The 20,307-nt window shown below is 47.2% G+C and overlaps 1 protein-coding gene across 1 annotated transcript in view; it reads left to right on the forward strand.

Annotated features, from left to right (window-relative positions):
* The window catches only part of LOC135552943 (replication protein A 70 kDa DNA-binding subunit-like), a 43,690-nt gene extending 25,483 nt beyond the window's left edge, over window positions 1–18,207 (forward strand). Inside the window, exons 14-17 of the mRNA XM_064984899.1 lie at window positions 5,399–5,575; window positions 6,643–6,750; window positions 9,856–9,942; window positions 17,268–18,207. Of these exons, the coding sequence (XP_064840971.1) occupies window positions 5,399–5,575; window positions 6,643–6,750; window positions 9,856–9,942; window positions 17,268–17,375 (480 nt within the window). The 3' untranslated portion in view covers window positions 17,376–18,207. The remainder of the gene's footprint in view (window positions 1–5,398; window positions 5,576–6,642; window positions 6,751–9,855; window positions 9,943–17,267) is intronic.
* The last annotated feature ends 2,100 nt before the right edge of the window (window positions 18,208–20,307 follow it).

Raw genomic sequence — 20,307 nt, forward strand, 5'->3', positions numbered from 1 at the left:
TTACGGTCAGATGTCGAGCAGTTTCCATATGAGGCGGTGATACAACCGATGGTGCAGCTGTAGAACTGGGGAAACGGGTGTTGTCATGCCCTCTTCACAACTGTCTTGGTGTGTTTTGACCATGATAGTTTGTTGGTCATGTGGACACCAAGGAACTTGAAACTCTCGACCCGCTCCACTACAGCCCCATCAATGTTAATGAGGGTATGTTTTGCCCTCCTTTTCCTGTAGTCCACGATCAGCTCCTTTGTCTTGCTCACATTGAGAGAGGTTGTTGTTGTTCTGGCACCACACTGCCAGTTCTCTGACCTCCTTCCTATAGGCTGTGTTGTCGGTGATCAGGCCTACCGCTGTTGTTTCATCAGAAAATTGAATGATGGTGTTGGAGTTGTTTGGCCATGCAGTTGTGGTTGAACAGGGAGTACATGAGGTGACTGAACACGCACCCCTGAGGTGCCCCAGTGTTGAGGATCAGTCTTACCACCTGGGGGCAGCCCATCAGGAAGTCCAGGATCCTGTTGCAGAGGTAGATGTTTAGTCCCAGGGTCCTTAGCTTCGTGATGAGCTTTGTTGGCACTATGGTGTTGAACGCTGAGCTGTAGTCAATGAATTGAACAGCATTCTCACATAGGTTTTCCTTTTGTCCAGGTGGGAAAGGTGAGATTGCGTCATCTGTGGATCTGTTTGGGAGGTATGTGAATTGAAGTGGGTCTAGGGTTTCTGGCATGATTGTGTTGACCAGCCTTTCAAAGCTCTTCATGGCTACCGACATGAGTGCTACGTGGCGGTAATGATTTAGGCAAGTTATTTTCGCTTTCTTAGGCACAGGGACTATGGTGGTCTGTTTGAAACATGTAGGTATTACAGACTTGGCCAGGGAGAGGTCGATAATGTCAGTGAAGACACTTACCAGGTGTTCCACGCATGCTTTGAGTACATGTCCTGGTAATCCGTCAGGCCCGGCAGCTTTGTGAATGTTGACCTGTTTAAAGGTCTTGGTCACATCAGTTACGGAGGGTGTAATCACACGCATAAAGGTAAATTAGCTCGTCTGGTAGACTCACGTCACTGGGCAGCTTGCGGCTGGGTTTCCCTTTGCAGTCCGTAATAGTTTAAGCCCTGCCACATCCGACGAGCATCAAGGGACAGGGACAGGGCAAGGGACAGCTTTGTATGTGTGTGGAGTAAAGGTGGCCTAGAGTTGAATTTTTTTAATTAATTATCACCCACACCCCTAGTTGCACAGGTGACATGCTGGTAGAAATTAGGTAAAAAGGATTTAAGTTTGCCTGCATTAAAGTTCCCGGCCACTAGGAGTGCCGATTCTGGATGAGCATTTTCTTGGCCTTATACAGCTTGTTGAGTGTGGTCTTAATGCAAGCATCGGTTTGTGGTCGTAAGTAGACGGCTACGAATAATATAGTGTGGTCTACAGCTTATCATGAGGTATTCTACCTCAGGCAAGCAATACCTCGAGACTACTTTAATATTAGACATCGCGCACCAGCAGTTTTTGACCATTGGAAACACACCCCGCCCCTGGTCTTACCAGACGTAGCTGCTCTGTCCTGCCGATGCACGGAGAAGCCAGCCAGTTCTATATTATCCGTGTCATCGTTCAGCCAAGTCTCGGTGAAACATAAGATATTACAGTTTTTAATGTCTTGTTGGTAGGATAGTCTTAATCATGGATTGTCCAGTTTGTTTTCCAATGATTGCACGTTGGTCTATAATACGGAGGGTAGTGGTGGTTTACCTACTCGTCATGCGAATTCTTACAAGGCACCCTGCCCTCCTCTCCCCTTTTCTCTGTCTTTATGCTGATGGCGGGGATTTGGACCTTGTCTCGACAAAGCATCCTTCATGTCGGACTCATTAAAAAAAAGTTGTCTAGTTTCGAGGTGAGTAATCGCTGTTCTGATGTCCAGAAGCTCTTTTTGTTCATTAGAGACAGTAGCAGCAACATTATGTACAAAATTAGTTGCGAACAATGTGAAAAAACAAACAAAATAGCAGCCATCCCCTCCGGTGCCATTATACTAGGAGAGGGGGACAATAGTAGAAAAGCTCAGGCTTGACTAACAGACACAGGTGGACTCAGGTCATGTGAAGGAGTGAGGTGTTGGAGAATGGGTAGAGGATTTTGGGGTATAGACAGGCTTGGGTCAAAGAGCATGTGAGAAAATGTCCTACCGTAGCAAACGGAGGGGAAAATGGGGCATGTTGTTCCAAATATATAGGCCTAAATAAATAATAGAAGAGCAACACTCGACTGGAAACCTATTTGTGGCTAAACCCCTACCTGTTTGTGTGCATGGAGGATGTTGGGGCATTGCTGTGGTGATTGGCTCAGTGGCTGGCTGGGCTCTAGTCCTGGTTCTGCTGCTCTCTCATCTACTCTGCAGCTCTCCAGGGCCTGGTGTCACCAAGCCTCAGTATAGCGCCCTTATTGTTCTTTCTTGAATCCTGAATCCTTTCTTGAATCCTGGACACTATATAGGCTAACCAGTTACTTGACACGCTCCTCACATTGTAGACCTTGTAGGTTACATGCACACATTAATGCCATTTTTGTGGATTAATATAATAGGTTAAAACATTTACATGCTTTGGAAGGAAAAAACGATTTCCCTAAAATCACATGGACACATCTGAAATCAGGCTACCTGAAAGATAGGTAAATTCAGAAAATTGCCAATCAAAATAGATGTTTGACCACCATGTTATTTTGGCAAATCCTTTTTTGTTCTGGTTTCAGCATATACATTTAGATGTGTGAACTATTTTTAAGATTTTTACTTTCAGTTTTTCTGAACTCAATTCTCTCGCGCATAAAAGGGAGGCTACCGGTGCTGGCACATACGCAGACCTATTGTTTTGTTTAACCTTTATTTAACGAGGCAAGTATAGTTAGGAACAAATTCTTATTTACAATGACTGCCTAGGAGCAGTGGGTTAACTGCCTTGTTCAGGGGCAGAACGACAGATGTTTTACCTTGTCAGCTCGGGGATTCGAACTAGCAACCTTTCGGTTACTGGCCCAGCGCTCTAACCACGAGGCTACCTGCCTCCCCACCACTGGAACACTGATTAAGCTGTTTACATGTCCAAATCATTTGAAAGATTGCTCAGAAAACCAGGTGTTTAAATCACCTTATGCTAACTTCCAGTTTGGCCTTTCGCCGATGTTTTTTAAAATTAGCATAATAAAGTGCATGTAAACGTTGTCACTATCTCATTGTAGTGTAGGCAGTTGGCACTATATAGGCTATCCAGTATGAGCATTGCTGATTCACTAGTTCCTTTGACCTTCACCAGAGTACTCTACACTATCCATTAGCCCCCTGTTGGGTTAAGGAGCTTTCTCCTGGCATTAGGCTGTGGTGTGAGAGGAGAGAGGAAGGGAGAGGTGTGACCCAGGGCTCTAGTTCAGCCTGTAGTGTCTGTGTGTGATGAAGGCTGGGGTTGACAGAGAAGCTGACTCGAGCTCAGTCTGTCCTACTCGTACTGTTCCTGCTCAGCCCGTAGAGACTCTGAGACACGGGGTCACAAGGTCGGCCCTCTCAAAGCCCTCCGCAAGTCAGCGGCAATTAATTGTCCCTGTCACACAGTCTCTGTCAAAACCCCCAATTTCCACAACACCGACTTGCCCTGTCGACAGCGAATGGCTAACCCCGTCCACAGTCCGCTCCTTCCCGGTGGCTTGACACTGCCTGCGTATGTAAAGCCTTGTGACAGAGACAGGAGAAAAACGTCTTCAGTAGTCTCTTCTCTCTCTCTGTGGTGAGTGACATGGTAATTGCGGAGGTATTAACTTGGTTAATTAGTGCTCTTTGGGGAAGCTGCAGTGTGGGAAGGAAAATATGAGGTTTTAAAGGTAGATTCAATGCTTTGAAAAGGGAGAGGTTTTTCTCTCATTTGTCCACTGTCATTGATTACTCCCCAAGTGTTTTTGTGGTCTGAAGTGACATAAAATATAAATTGTCCTTCTGTGCAATTTAATTGTGGCTGAATTCCTTAGGCATATTGACAGTGGCCAGCAGTCAGCCTATGGGGAGAGAGCGAAATCAATTACGACCGATGTGGAGGAAACGTTCCCTTTTAGTTTTTCTATTTATTTCCTTTGAAAACTGGAGGTTAAGACTTTGCCTGGGGCCTCCATCTAGATTGTGAACTATAGAGAGAAAGAAAACCTTTTGCATGTGGAATTCTCAATGAAGTGCACCAGGCAGAAATGTCCTGTTTCCTGTCCCCTCCTTTCTGTACGCCAGGCAATGTTCCCCTCCATGAATATGAATCAGGACGTCCAGTCTATTACAATCCCCTGTTGTAATCTTACTGTAGGTCATTATTGTGTAAGGGAGTGTTATAGGTTTTTAAAAGAGCACACCCTGTTTTGTCCTCTGGATGAATCCTAATGACTGACTTATGAAGGTGCTTGGCCTCAGAGGTTTTCCTGTGTGTGTTTCCATAATGAGATATTACTGTGTGGTGTTGCCTATAGGCCCTGGTTGAAATGAGTGTACTACATAGGGAATAGGGTGCTGTTTGGGATGTAGACGGTGTTAAGACGTGGAGGTGTCTGCTCCTCTCTCTCCCCTTCAACGTGACCCTGTTTTCACTTCACTGGGCCTCTGTCACCTCATTGTCACATGGTGACGAGCAGCAGAGGGGGAGAGAGATTCCACCTGTCTGTGGCAGAAAGGCGTATGAAGTGGTGGGTGGGGGTATAGAAACAGAAAGGGAGCTCTACAACGTGTTGACAGAATGAGAGGCAACCCTGTTGACACTGAGTCACGTCATTATGTTGCTCCCTCCCACAGCCCTTATTGTCCGTCTCCATTTATATATTTCAGGACTCGGTGCTTGGAAATTCTCAGCGGGTGCTTGCTGCTCTCCGACAGGCTAGGAAATATTCTGAAAGGCTGTTTATGTATATTGGGGTTATAAACTTTGCATATGCCCCATAAAAAAAGATGAGGCAGCCTGCCTTTGCAGTTTTGTATTTGTGTTTGGAGCTGTGCTATGCAGATTGCGGTTGGATTGTTATTTTTGCATCCCGCTGCAGTAATGTTTCTCTTTTAATAGAGTTTGAATATTCTAGTTGATGTTCTTTAATGCTTATTAGTTGTTAGTTCTGCGCTGTGTAATGTCATGAACCTTATGTAGAAATCATAGACCAAACCTGCACATTACAATATGGCCTGCCACAAAACATCTACATTTCAAAAGAATTGGCTGAGTGATTCTCGTGTGGTTGTGTCCGTCCGGGCGGACTCCTTCAGCTGCAGGCATAGCAGTTTGATCTTCCACAAAACATGTGAAGTGTACACTTTTTAAAAGGACTAAGAAGTATACTCAGTAATGTTGGCTGTGTGTTGCCTGTGTCTCTCTCCAGGCAGACTACTTCAGCTGCATCGCCACCATAGTGTACATCCGTAAGGAGAACTGTCTGTACCAGGCGTGCCCTAGTCAGGACTGCAATAAGAAGGTGGTGGACCAGCAGAACGGCATGTTCCGCTGTGAGAAGTGTGACAAAGAGTTCCCCAACTTCAAGTACCGACTCATCCTCTCTGTGAGTGGCTCAGCTCTGTCTAAACCCTCTGTCTTTCTGGCTGGATTCAGAACGCAGTCAGAGGACCCACACACACGCTGCGTCCCACTCTCTCACCCTATTCACCCTCACTGTGACAGTTTCTGCCCCTTTCCCCTAGGCCTCTATGAATTCTCTCATCCTCACAAGACCCTTGGTGGGGCTGTGTCTGCTGTGGCTGGGTGTGTCTTCCTCTGGGGGACTTGTATACTGCCTCTCATTTCTCTGGCACACTTTCTCTTTCTGTCTTCCTCCCTCCTTTCACTCTTCTCGCTCGTCTTCACACCCCTTTTCTTTCACTGTCTCCTTCCTTCTGGGCACAGTTTTCCCCTCTTCTCCCAGGACTCCAGCCAGTCTTCCCCTGTCGTTCTACTTCTCTGACGGTCCTCAACTCTCCCCGTCGAATCTCTTTACACTCATGTTTGAAGATTATTTAAGGCCATTTTGTTCTCGCTGCTGCAAGTGTTAAATAGTGTCCGGCTATTTCGGATTCATGTTTTGTTTTGTTGGAAATCAGGATTATGTTGAGTTAATTGCACTATTCCCCCCCATCAAAGTTGAGGCATTTTTTTCTCTGCTTGTTAAAAATAGCAGCATTAAAATACTACCTCAATTAGTCAGCAAACATAAGCTGGGAATATGCTACCACTGTGCCGCTCTCATCACACGTACACCTTGGTTCTGCTGGTGCCGAATGGAGAGTTCTAGAATAATGATTTTCCCAGGAGTATAAACGTGTGCAAACGACAATACATTGAATATTCAGCATCAACGTGACATCATCAACTATAATAAACCAAAGTATCAAATCCCTGCGAAGCCTACATTTTTAAGACTGAATGCATTTCAAATGGCACCCTATTCCCCATGTGTTGCACTTCTTTTGACCAGGGCCCATTGCACTCCTGTCAAAAGTGGTGCTCTATAAAGAGAATAGGGTGCTATTTATGTTTCAACCTATGATCAACAAAGCCCAGATGACCTTTGACTTTCCAAAGTAGTCACTCCTAACATGCGTCTGTCTCTCTGTTCCTTCTCCTGTCCTGCAGGCCAACATAGCAGACTACGGGGACAACCAGTGGGTGACCTGCTTTCAGGAGAGTGCTGAAGCCATTTTGGGACAGAACGCTGCTTACCTAGGGCAGCTCAAGGACTCGGTGAGCCTGCCTGCATGTCTCCCTCTCTTCCCGTCTGCCCGCCCGCCTGTCTGTCTTCCCGCCTGTCTGCCCGCCTGTCTGTCTGCCCGCCTGTCTGTCTGTCTGCCCACCTGTCTGTCTGCCCACCTGTCTGCCCACCTGTCTGTCTGTCTGCCCACCTGTCTGTCTGTCTGTCTGCCCACCTGTCTGTCTGTCTGTCTGTCTGCCCACCTGTCTGTCTGCCCACCTGTCTGTCTGCCCACCTGCCTGTCTGCCCACCTGTCTGTCTGCCCACCTGTCTGCCCGTCTGTCTGTCTGCCCGTCTGTCTGTCTGCCCGTCTGTCTGTCTGCCCGTCTGTCTGTCTGCCCGCCTGTCTGCCCGCCTGTCTGTCTGTCCGTCTGTCTCTCCGTCTGTCTCCCCGTCTGTCTGCCTGCCCGTCTCCCCGTCCGTCTGCCCGCCCGTCTCCCCGTCTGCACGCCCGCCCGTCTGCCCGCCCGTCTGCCCGCCCGTCTGTCTCCCCGTCCGTCTCCCTGTCTCCCCGTCCGTCTGCCCGCCCGCCCGTCTGCACGCCCGCCCGTCTGCATGCCCGCCCGTATACCCGCCCGTCTGTCTGCCCGTCCGTCTCCCTGTCTGCCCGTCCGTCTCCCTGTCTGCCCGTCCGTCTCCCTGTCTGCCCGTCCGTCTCCCTGTCTGCCCGTCCGTCTCCCTGTCTGCCCGTCCGTCTCCCTGTCTGCCCGTCCGTCTCCCTGTCTGCCCGTCCGTCTCCCTGTCTGCCCGTCCGTCTCCCTGTCTGCCCGTCCGTCTCCCTGTCTGCCCGTCCGTCTCCCTGTCTGCCCGTCCGTCTCCCTGTCTGCCCGTCCGTCTCCCTGTCTGCCCGTCCGTCTCCCTGTCTGCCCGTCCGTCTCCCTGTCTGCCCGTCCGTCTCCCTGTCTGCCCGTCCGTCTCTCCCTGTCTGCCCGTCCGTCTCCCTGTCTGCCCGTCCGTCTCCCTGTCTGCCCGTCCGTCTCCCTGTCTGCCCGTCCGTCTCCCTGTCCCTCTGTCTGCCCGTCCGTCTCCCTGTCTGCCCGTCCGTCTCCCTGTCTGCCCGTCCGTCTCCCTGTCCCTCTGTCTGCCCGTCCGTCTCCCTGTCTGCCCGTCCGTCTCCCTGTCTGCCCGTCCGTCTCCCTGTCCCTCTGTCTGCCCGTCCGTCTCCCTGTCTGCCCGTCCGTCTCCCTGTCCCTCTGTCTGCCCGTCCGTCTCCCTGTCTGCCCGTCCGTCTCCCTGTCTGCCCGTCCGTCTCCCTGTCTGCCCGTCCGTCTCCCTGTCTGCCCGTCCGTCTCCCTGTCTGCCCGTCCGTCTCCCTGTCTGCCCGTCCGTCTCCCTGTCCGCCCGTCCGTCTCCCTGTCCGTCTCCCTGTCTGCCCGTCCGTCTCCCTGTCTGCCCGTCCGTCTCCCTGTCTGCCCGTCCGTCTCCCTGTCTGCCCGTCCGTCTCCCTGTCTGCCCGTCCGTCTCCCTGTCCGTCTCCCTGTCTGCCCGTCCGTCTCCCTGTCTGCCCGTCCGTCTCCCTGTCTGCCCGTCCGTCTCCCTGTCTGCCCGTCCGTCTCCCTGTCCGTCTCCCTGTCTCCCCGTCCGTCTCCCTGTCTGCCCGTCCGTCTCCCTGTCTGCCCGTCCGTCTCCCTGTCTGCCCGTCCGTCTCCCTGTCTGCCCGTCCGTCTCCCTGTCTGCCCGTCCGTCTCCCTGTCTGCCCGTCCGTCTCCCTGTCTGCCCGTCCGTCTCCCTGTCTGCCCGTCCGTCTCCCTGTCCGTCTCCCTGTCTGCCCGTCCGTCTCCCTGTCTGCCCGTCCGTCTCCCTGTCTGCCCGTCCGTCTCCCTGTCTGCCCGTCCGTCTCCCTGTCTGCCCGTCCGTCTCCCTGTCTGCCCGTCCGTCTCCCTGTCTGCCCGTCCGTCTCCCTGTCTGCCCGTCCGTCTGCCCGTCCGTCTCCCTGTCTGCCCGTCCGTCTCCCTGTCTGCCCGTCCGTCTCCCTGTCTGCCCGTCTGTCTCCCTGTCTGCCCGTCCGTCTCCCTGTCTGCCCGTCCGTCTGCCCGTCTGTCTCCCTGTCTGCCCGTCCGTCTCCCTGTCCGTCTCCCTGTCTGCCCGTCCGTCTCCCTGTCTGCCCGTCCGTCTCCCTGTCTGCCCGTCCGTCTCCCTGTCTGCCCGTCCGTCTCCCTGTCTGCCCGTCCGTCTCCCTGTCTGCCCGTCCGTCTCCCTGTCTGCCCGTCCGTCTCCCTGTCTGCCCGTCTGTCTCCCTGTCTGCCCGTCTGTCTCCCTGTCTGCCCGTCTGTCTCCCTGTCTGCCCGTCCGTCTCCCTGTCTGCCCGTCCGTCTCCCTGTCTGCCCGTCCGTCTCCCTGTCTGCCCGTCCGTCTCCCTGTCTGCCCGTCCGTCTCCCCGTCTGTCACCCTGTCTGCCCGTCTGTCTGCCCGTCTGTCTCCCTGTCTGCCCGTCTGTCTGTCTGCCCGTCTGTCTGTCTGCCCGTCTGTCTGTCTGCCCGTCTGTCTGTCTGCCCGTCTGTCTCCCCCTCTGCCTGCCCGCCCGCCCGTCTGCCTGCCCGTCTGTCTCCCCGTCTGCCTGCCCGCCCGTCTGCCTCCCCGTCTGCCTCCCCGTCTGTCTCCCCGTCCGTCTGCCTCCCCGTCTGTCTCCCCGTCCGTCTGCCTCCCCGTCTGTCTCCCCGTCCGTCTGCCCGCCCGTCTGTCTGCCCGTCCGTCTGCCCACCCGTCCGTCTGCCCGCCCGTCCGTCTCCCCGTCTGCCCGCCCGCCTCCTTCTCTGTCTGGTTCAAAGCCTGGCCTGAGGAAATGGCCTAGGGGAGGTACTGAACCCCAGGCACGGTCTCATCTAGCCTGTCCCTGCAAGCCTTAACGGGCTGCTGTGCCGTGTGGTCTCTGTAGCCCCTCACACAGCCTCTATAACCCAAGGACTTCTATTGAAGTGTTTTTTTAACAAAAAATATTGCGCTACATTATTATTATTTTATTTTTAATTAGATGGAAAACGGCTTTGATTTAGAACCAGCCATCTTGATTAAAACAATGGCTTTTTAATGGAAACGGGCAAGTTTCTGATTAAAGTCATTAATGTTAAATTGATCCCATTTTGTTAATTTTCATGCAGAATGAAGCTGCCTTCGAGGAGATCTTTCAGCAGGCCAACTTCCACACGTTCGTTTTCCGTAACAGAGTCAAGCTGGAGACCTACAATGTAAGTAGTGTCTGACGGATATGGGATTTTGGGATCCAATACCATGCTTATTTTTGGGAGGTAAAGTAGGCTATACCTGTTCCAATTTATCGGCCGATGCATTGTTTTTCAGACGTGATATGTCTCTTCAAAGATACCTTTTGAATGTGATTATTAAGTGAACAGAAGTACTCAGATTAGCATGTTTTTGTTCATCATTTGTCAATATCGGTAGTATAAAGACCAATATGATAGATCTAAAATAGAGGGGAAAAAAGACCAATATCAGCTGATTTTAATCAATAAAATGACAGACATCAGGCTTGGACGGTATCCAGATTGCCATACCATATTCAGTAATACCATATTCAGTAATACCGACACTGAAAACAAGGGGACACTCTTTTCAAACCCCACTGATACTCTGTAATCCGAAGGTTAGCAATTCTAACAAGTACATGTGAAATCCTGTAGAAAATGCTAACTAAATGCTAATGAGCACATTGCAAACATTTTGTACAGATTCTGACTTAAACTATACAAGTAACAGTTTGCTGCACGCACAAAACAAATATTAGCTAGCAAGGCTCTTGATCCAGGAGGGGATTCTCTGCTGTTACCAAGCGAGTGCTTGATTTTGGAAGAAGCTAAACAGATGGATAGCTAACTAGCTACTAAATTAGCAAACCAAATGCACAACTGCAGAGCATTTAGCACATTTTATTTAGACAGTTAACTTAATAGTTATAAGATATTTAACTGGCAAATATTTAGTTGTGAGTTCTGTAACTAGATCACTTGGCGCATGCTACACGACAAGGCTCCGGTCTCTTGTCATTGTGTTGTAATAATGTAACAGGTGAATGTAGAATGCAGTGTTCATCTCCTAACGTATTACACAAATTGAATGCAGATATTTACTCTAAAAAGTAGCAACAAATGTTCAACTTTATTAAATTCCAAAAAATTATACGTGCTATTGACAGTACTGAAAAACCATCATGTGGCTTTTTCCTAATGCCCGGGTATACTGCCCAAGCCTGACATTTATTACTTCATATCAGAGCGTGTTGCCAACAATGAGGTAGAGGTTGTCTGGTTCCATTCCAGTCGTCTGGATGGGAGGAAAAAGAACACAGACACACATCTTGTTCAGAGGTTTGACAGAATGCCAATTTATTGAAATCAGTATGTAAACAGCTTCTTTCTATGTTCAGCTGTGTGTGACATTCATATTCCAATTGGCCTGACAAATATCAGCATTTGGCTGTAGCATTTCTCCTTCTATTGGTTGAATTGCCTCTTCTCTCTTCTCCTTCCATCCCTTCGTCTGTGGATAGAGACCACAGAATAGAACAGACGGTGGGTTTTCTTGAGACGACAGCTCGTTTTCAGGGGCTGTGTGAAAGGTGCACACAGATTAGTTGTGGTCACCCTCTCCTGGAAGCTACACAGATGGAGCCTTGTTTTGAGGGCACAGCATAAAATAATTGATTGGTTTGGGACTGAGAGCAGGGAGAGTTGGAACTCTGCCAGGGAGGCCTATTAACAACAGAAGAGTAGAGACCACTGTCTGTCACAACGTGTGTGTGTGTGTGTGTGTGTGTGTGTGTGTGTGTGTGTGTGTGTGAGAACACACTCAGCTCAGCCTCGGCAGCTTACAGGAAGGAGCCTGCTGTTTCAAGGATGTCCTGGCTATTGCCTCAAGCAAATGTTTCCCGGGATCGTGAATAAAGCCTCAGGCTCATTAGCATAACGCAACGTTAACGATTTCTGAAAATCGCAAATAAAATGAAAATAATGCGCCTGCTCTCAAGCTTAGCATTTTCTTAACAACACTGTCATCTCAGATTTTCAAAATATGCTTTTGAACCATAGCAATTCACTAATTTGTGTAAGAGTATGCAAAGCTAGCTTAGCATTTTGAGTAGCATTTAGCACGCAACATTTTCACAAAAACCAGATAACCAAATAAATAAAATCATTTACCTTTGAAGAGCTTCGGATGTTTTCAATGAGGAGACTCTCAGTTACATAGCAAATGTTCAGTTTTTCCTGAAAGAATCTTTGTGTAGGAGAAATCGCTCCGTTTTGTACATCACATTTGGCTACCGAAACGAACCGAAAATTCAGTCACCAACAACGTCAAACTTTTCCCGAATTAACTCCATAATATCGACTGAAACATGGCAAACGTTGTTTGGAATCAATCCTCAAGGTATTTTTTCACATATCTCTTCATTGATATATCGTTCGTGGAAGCCTGCTTTCTTCTCTGAATTCCATGGAAAAATACTTGCAGCTGAGGTTTGCACACCAATTTCGGCGCAGGACACCGGGCGGACACCTGGTAAATGTGGTCTCTTATGGTCAATCTTCCAATGATATGCCTACAAATACGTCACAATGCTGCAGACACCTTGGGGAAACGACAGAAAGGGCAGGCTCATTCCTCTCGCATTCACAGCCATATAAGGAGATAATGGAAAACGGAGCCTCAAAAATCCTGCTGATTTCCTGGATGCCGTTTCATCTTTGTTTTGCCTGTAGCTCACTTTCTAGGGCACACACAGAGAATATCTTTGCAGTTCTGGAAACGTCAGAGTGTTTTCTTTCCAAAGCTATCAATTATATGCATAGTCGAGCATCTTTTTGTGACAAAATATCTTGTTTAAAACGGGAACGTTTTTCATCCAAAAATGAAATAGCGCCCCCAGAGTTTCAAGAGGTTAAAACATATCTGGGCATTCTGCTGCAAGCCAATTTTCCTTGAGAAGAAAAATGATCTGTTTTTCTTACTTTTGAGTCGAGTAGCTAGGTTGTAGAGCATTTTTCTGATGTAGGATGAACAGTGTAAGGGTTTCATTGACATTAGGGCTGGGAATATAGCATCATATGGTTAATGACTCATACCAATACAGTTAATAACTCATACCAATACTTTACGAGACATGAGTACTATTGCATCATAACCACTCTGGGAAATGTGTCCCACCTGGCCAAAAGCCAGGGAAAATGCAGAGGGACAAATTCAAATAAATTACTATAAAAATCTAACTTTCATTAAATCACACATGCAAATTAAAGCTACACTTGTTGTGAATCCAGCCAACATGTCAGATTTCAAAAAGGCTTTTCGGCGAAAGTAAACGATGCTATTATCTGAGGATAGTATCTCCGTAAACAAAGAGAAACCATATTTCAACCCTGCAGGCGCGACACAAAACGCCGAAATAAAAATATAATTCATGCCTTTGAGCTTCTTTTTCTGGCACTCCAATATGTCCCATAAACATCACAAAAATGTTCCTTTTTGTTTGATTAATTCCGTCGATATATATCCACAATGTCCATTTATTTGGCGCGTTTGGTCCAGATAAACACCGGTTCCAACTTGCTCAACGTGACAACAAAATATCTCAAAAGTTACCTGTAAACTTTGCCAAAATATTTCAAACTACTTTTGTAATACAACTTTAGTTATTTCTTTATGTAAATAATCTATAAAATTGAAGACTGGATGATCTGTATTCAATACAGGAAGAAAACCAACTGTAGCATGCTTTCTGGTCACGCGCCTCTATCTAACAGTACACTTCAAGTGACCCTCGTTCAAGATAGCTGTACTTCTTCATTACACAAAGGAATAACCTCAACCAATTTCTAAAGACTGTTGACCTCAGTGGAAGCGGTAGGAACTGCAAGAAGGTCCCTTAGAAATCTGGATTCCCAATGAAAATCCATTGAAAAGAGTTACCTCAACAACAACAAAAATCTGAATGGTTTGTCCCTGGGGTTTTGCCTGCTAAATAAGTTCTGTTATACTCACAGACATGATTCAAACAGTTTTAGAAACTTGAGTGTTTTCTATCCACATCTACTAATAATATGCATATCTTTACTCAAGAAGCAGTTTGCATCAGTCATTTGAGATTGTATAATGCAGAATTAGATGAGAAAACAAAGTCGCTGTCAGCACTTCCAGAGGTGACCTTGTAGCTACCTACCTGCTGCTCTGACCACAGACAGACTACAATATCAGACAGACATGATATTGTGTTGATGGAAGAGATGCAGCTTAGCCATGTCTGCTGACAATATATTTGATCATTGTGTGAGGAATCAGGTGGTGAGAGAAGCCTAGTTTATAAATAACAATGATTAGCCTATACGTGATCGTAACCCAGCTGTAACTTTGTACAGTGCTCTTATTCCCTCCCCCAAGCTCTCACTTTTCTCTCTTGGTCCAGACAGTTTAGTCCTTGTTTAGTCTGTTTCCAGTGCTTGGTTGTCTGGGTCTCAAGTGGTTGTCTGGGGGACATTGGAGAAAAGAGAGCACATCGGACATAAAACCATGTTAAGTTCTCAAATAGATGTCTGCCTTCCATCCATTTCCAACCCATGACAGGCCGAGCCCAGTGCAGTAGTACTACGAAAGAAGAAGCAGAGAAGTGCTGTGGATTTGCATAGCAAGCGGCAGTCTGATTCTCCTCGCTTTGCCCACATAAATCCTGCCTTTCTGGCAAGATGTGACCAACACTAATCGCTTGACAAACTCTGTCACACTCGCTTGTGGAGCTGCAGTGCAGTAGGCTCGTGTGTGTGTGCCTGAGAGACCTGTGCGTGAGAGGAGTGTGCTCTGGGGGAAGAAAAGGGAGGTGAGGGTGAGTTGGGGGACTAAAGCAGAGTGATGAGAGAGGAAGTTACTCATTAGATGGTAGAAAATGACGAGGGACCATTTCCAGACCACCCTTCGTCTCTGCTGCTGTGTCTGTTTCAGAGCCGCTGCACACAGGATGAAAAGACTGAAGCCCTTTTCATGTGTGATTTGGTTAGTCAGGTTTCTGCTCCCAGTATCTACCATAGCAACGCTGGCACACTTAGTACTATTAACGAAAGGTCTCATCGGAACTGCACTGTGTATCTGTGGGGTGTGTGTGCACTTTGTAGGGATGCTGGGCAGCTTATGAAACAAGCCTCCCCTACTGTCAGGACAGTGGAAGTCCCCACCCATCTTTTGAAAACGTCTGAAACCCTACCTCTTTAAAGAGTATCTTACGTATATCCCACAGTGACCCACCCCCCCACCCACCCAATGTATTTTTTTTATGTGTGGCTGGAACAAACGGGGCCTGAGCTGTCTGAAGCCTGAGTGTTGGCACAGACACACAAAGTTTTGTCACATCCGTCACACACATGCTGGTAAGCTAGCCGAGCTGAACCATCTCCCCCCCAGCCACACTGTGTCAGGTGGGGGCAGCACAGAAGAGCACAGGACTGTCACTACACTACACCACAGCCCTGTCAGGACCGCTGTCTTCTGGCTAGTGTCTACACCTGCTGCGACCAACAGACCTCTGCTAGAGATGAGGACGTTTCTGCTGTAGTCTAGTTCATGAAGTGGACTTCTTCTATGAACAGTCACAATGCAACCATGGTTACATCATTCTTGTTTCTTGCTGTAGAAATGAGAAGATATCCAATGCAGCTAGCACTTCAATTCAATGAACAGGGAACAATTAAACCATGGTTACATCATTTTTGGGCTGTAAAAATATTACAATAATAACTAGTATTGTAAATATGGGAGGTACTCAGTGGACCACAGGCTGCAGATGTCTGCAGAAGTCAAACCCCACATGGCTGAGGTCATCTGCTGAACCATAACGTTACTGTATACCTTCTCAAGCGTTCCATCTGGCCCTGGTTAGAGGCAGATAGGAGAGTGTGAATGCACTAACATCCAGACTGCATAAATAGCTTTTTAGCTGAACCTAATGGAGTGAGTGTAGCGTAACCACAGGGCAGAGCGTAACCACAGGGCAGAGCGTAACCACAGGGCAGAGCGTAACCACAGGGCAGAGCGTAACCACAGGGCAGATGGTCCTTTTTAATCTCATGTGAGAGAGAGGAGTGCTACAACACCTCTTCTCTCTTCTTCCTACAACACCCCCATTTCCTTCTGTCACGCACCCTATGACACCCTCCCTCACCCCGCTCTGCACCTTGCCCCGCCACCTGCACATACATTAGCACAGCCAAGAACAATGCTCACCCTGCTCAGGAAATGGGTATTTCTCCTCTGAGAAAATTCTAGATCAGCAATTGATTGTAGCGTTTTGATCTTTTGTGTTCACTGTGTACAATTAGCATTTTAGCAGCAGCATAACATTTACCCTAGCCTGAGGATTGTTCTGTAGAGATCTGCAAAGAGAGAGTGACTGTAGTATGGTGATGACTGTTGAATCTAACCTTCTGCTGGGTCGCATTCATTATCCACCTAAACAGAACAGAACTGACAAACAGGGAGGGACTACTTGAACAGTCCAATATGAAACACATATTTTAGCTTTCCGTTGGAAAATGTTTTGCTACAGTGTGCACTTGTGCCCTGTGTTTTGTAAGGCCTGCTTAGAAGGATGGGATTCCCTCTTAGTGAGGGGACAAGAAGAGGGGGCTTGTTTTCTCTCAGGCTCTAATAAGAGTGAGTCAATTGAAACGAACATGTATTTTTGACCAGGCTCGATAGGGCTCTGGTCAAAAGTAGTGCAGTGTGTAGGGAAATGGGAATAGGGTGTCATTTGGGACGTAGCCGGTGACTGTAGGCACCTCTTTAAAGAGTGATGGACCAGGTGGATGACCTTATCTACTCTAGACAGATGCGGAGGTGGTGAGAACATTTAAACGCTGTCTCTGTCGCAGTGCACAGAGGTTGCATCACCGTCCATTTAAATGCCAGATTTTAAATACAGACTATTGAAATATCACATTTTCTAACGTGTTAGAGAAGTAGGCTAATCTCTCTGGTACCAGGCCGCCTGCCTACTTAGTGCTGCTTTCTCCTTTCTCTGACTGAACCAGTCATTCACCTGTGGTGAACAAGCTTGTATAACATGCATTCCAGTAAAAGTCCAAACAGACCGTGTAGACCAACAGTTAAAAGCAGCGGGTGTCCGGTCTATTGACCACAGAACCTCGGCTGTCTTTTTCTGTTCATTTGCTAATGATTCTACATGTTGAATGGCCAATTCGTTGACACCCAGCAGGTGATCTACTGCACATGGCCGAGGTTTGTGTTGGTTTGTCTTCCCTCGAACACACTGGGTGCGTCCCAGTAATATACTACTTCCCACAAATCTAGGTGGAGGCATGGTGGAGGCATGGACTATAGAGAATTTCCTCCACACTTCTTGTACCAGTCGTTTACTTTGAAATCAGTGAAGGGAAGTGAATTAGTTCACACTTTGGGAGGAAGGAGAGATAATTGGGAGGTAGCTAGTGTAGTGAATGGACACTGAGGGGGACATCATGTAACATCTATTCCATGTGTTCCCCTGTCCCTTTAGGACGAGTCCCGGATCAAGGCCACGGTGATGGAGGTGAAACCTGTGGACCACAAGGAGTACAGCAGGAGACTCATCATGAACATCAGGAAGATGGCTGCCACCCAATAAGAATGCTCGCTTTGCCCCCTCGGCTACGTTCAAGCTTCGCTCCCTGATCTGCAGCCGCAGCACTTCCCAACCTGCCAGACTGACTGTGAACCAGTCCTAGGTTCGTCCCAAATGGATCCCTATACCCTATGTAGTGCACTTCTATTGACCAAAAGTAGTGCACTATATGGGGAATAGGGTGCCATTTCAGACGTAACCGAAGTGTAACCTATTCTATACTTTTTATTTAGCTGTGTCCATGTACCTCTGTTACTCTGTAAGTCACTGAACTTTGAACATGTTAACTATGCTGAATGTACTGGAAGTTTGGTTTTGTCGTCTTGGCCCAACCAGTAATCTTGAGAGAGTGCTGCTGGGGCAGGATTATATCTGTGTTATGGTGATGGGTGGGGGGTGACTTCCGAAACTGCTGACATTTTGGGTTGTGGATTAAATGGAGGGAGGGATGAATGGTGCCTGGGATGGGACAGTCTTAACCACAGAAATCATTGCTGTGTGGTCCGTCTTAAGTCAGCTGTTATTGCATGGGTGTTTTGTATACGCAGAGGGGTCTGTACTGTAGCTAGCACTCTGTCACTCGCTCCCACCATCACTATGCCTGGACCTACCCATCCCTGATAAGCGCAGTGATTTTCTAACTCTCACACACACAGCAGGCAGAATGCAGGAAATGCGCTGTACTGTATTTATGTAAATACGTGATTTAATTTTTGTAATTATTTTCAGTACCTCTAAGTTAGAATATTTCAGACAGCAATAATTGGCATTTTTCTTTACATCGATTTGGTCAGTTGATTACATAAAAATAAACCTGTTTGTGACCAAAAGTGAAGGAGTTGTCAGGTGTGTTTTTACATGAATGTTTTCTGCTTTGTTCTGTTGACATATATGAATAAAGGGCCCAGTTTAATGTGATGAGTTAGAATGCTCGGCTGGAGTGTAGCCAGATAAATGTCTGAGTGTAACCATGTTGTACAGCAGGCAGGTTAACCAGGTCTCAGCCCATTTAAAGATCAGGCAGTAGGGTGGGGGCCATGGGACAGGTCTGGAGCCTTAATCTTTGTTGCTGCATTTTAAAATAATTATTCAGTAGCTGGCTCACAGTGCTCTCTGGACGCATCCCAAATGCTACCTTATTCACTTTACAGTGCACTAGAGCCCATAAGGTTCTGGTCCAAAGTAGTGTACTATATAGGGAATAGGGTGCCAATTGGGACGAACATCAATCTCCAGAGGTGGAGCTCAGATGTGCCACTGATACCCTCCTGCAGTCTTGACTTCCATGTTGTATTAAAGCAGAACATCAGTAAAGCTCTTCTTCCCCATTTTTCTTCTGATAAACATCGCTTTTCCACTGAACGCTGCATCTTCGGCCCATTGTGTGTAGCTGAGATGGATTAAAGCTGTCTTCCCGCTGTTCAAAATGTTGTTCTTTTTAGCTGTGCCTCATTGCTTGAGTTTGTCTTTGTGTCTCCCTCCCCCACCTCTCAAACTGACACCCTCTGCTTCTTTATGTGGTGATTTCCCCCTGGAAGACTTCCTAGAGGTTTCCTCTATATAACGCCGCTGTTGTCATCTGTTGGCTGGGATGGCTGTTGTATTTTGGCTCTGAAGATAACTAGTGTCAAAGCGGATCGGTTTGTGAATCCCCCCCACACACACACACTCTCTCGGCCTGTCAGTCACACATGTAACGATGGAAATAACTTCTGGGCTCAGTGAGGGGTGAGCCAGTGATTGTCGCTGAGCTCAAACACTTAATTCCATGACGCACTCACACATTTTGACGGTTTTGGGGAGGCAAGTCTATCACATAAATAGTTCTTACATCCTGCATGTAGACTACTAATTTAAAGCATGGTGTTTTACGAATATCACTTCATTCAAGCTTATCCTGAGGAGTCATCACAAGATGCCAGCCTTTTACACCTAGCTAAATGATTTCCTTCCAATTTCCTTTATGCCATGCAGACTTCCAATTAGATAGAACATTCGATTTTAATGCACTTTCACAATTGATTTTACACTTGTTAGCATGACACATATTGGCTGACACATTCAATTAAACTGAATTACGTTTCTGTGTAATAATCAGAATTCGTTCCCACTCAACTATTACCTTGAAAACAGATGGGTGTTACAGATGGGGACCTGGGGGTTGGCAGGTGAGCTACAGTGGGTATGATAAGTATTCACCCCCCTTGGATTTCTTCACATTTTGTATTACAAAGTGGGATTCAAATGGATTTAATTTAATGATCTACACAAAATACTCTAATTTCAAAGTGGAAGATAAAAAAATTATAATCAGATTAATGAAAAATAAAATACTAAAATACCTATTCGCCCCCCGAGTCAATACAATTTAGAAACACCTTTGGCTGCGATTAGTGACCTTGGAGAATTGGGTATGTCTAAGAGCTTTGAACACATGGATTTTGCAATATTTATACTTACCAATTATTATTTTCAAATGTATTTAAACTCTGTCAAGGTGTTTGGGATTATGGTTAGACAGCAATTGTCAAATCTTGCCATAGTTTTTCAAGCAGATTTAAGTCAAAAATGTGACTTGGCAACTCATGAACAGACACTGTCATCCTGGTAAGCAACTCCAGTGTAGATTTGGCCTTGTGTTGTAGGTTATTGTAGTGCTGAAAGGTGAATTCACCCCAGAGCAGACTGAAGCTGGTTTTCCTCTTGGATTTTTCCTGTGCTTAGCTCTAACCAGTTTATTTTTATCCTGCAAAACTCCCCAGTCTTTGGCAATGTCAAGCATACCCACCATCATGCTTCAAAATAAGGAGGCAGTCACTCAGTGATGTTGGATTTGCCCAAAATAAAAAGTGTGTTCCTTTGCCATCTTTTTTTGCATTATTACTTTTGTGCCTTGTTGCACACAGGATGCATGATTTGGAATATTTTTATTCTG

This window comes from Oncorhynchus masou, chromosome 13 (assembly GCF_036934945.1).
Source record: "Oncorhynchus masou masou isolate Uvic2021 chromosome 13, UVic_Omas_1.1, whole genome shotgun sequence".
Lineage (NCBI taxonomy): Eukaryota > Metazoa > Chordata > Actinopteri > Salmoniformes > Salmonidae > Oncorhynchus > Oncorhynchus masou.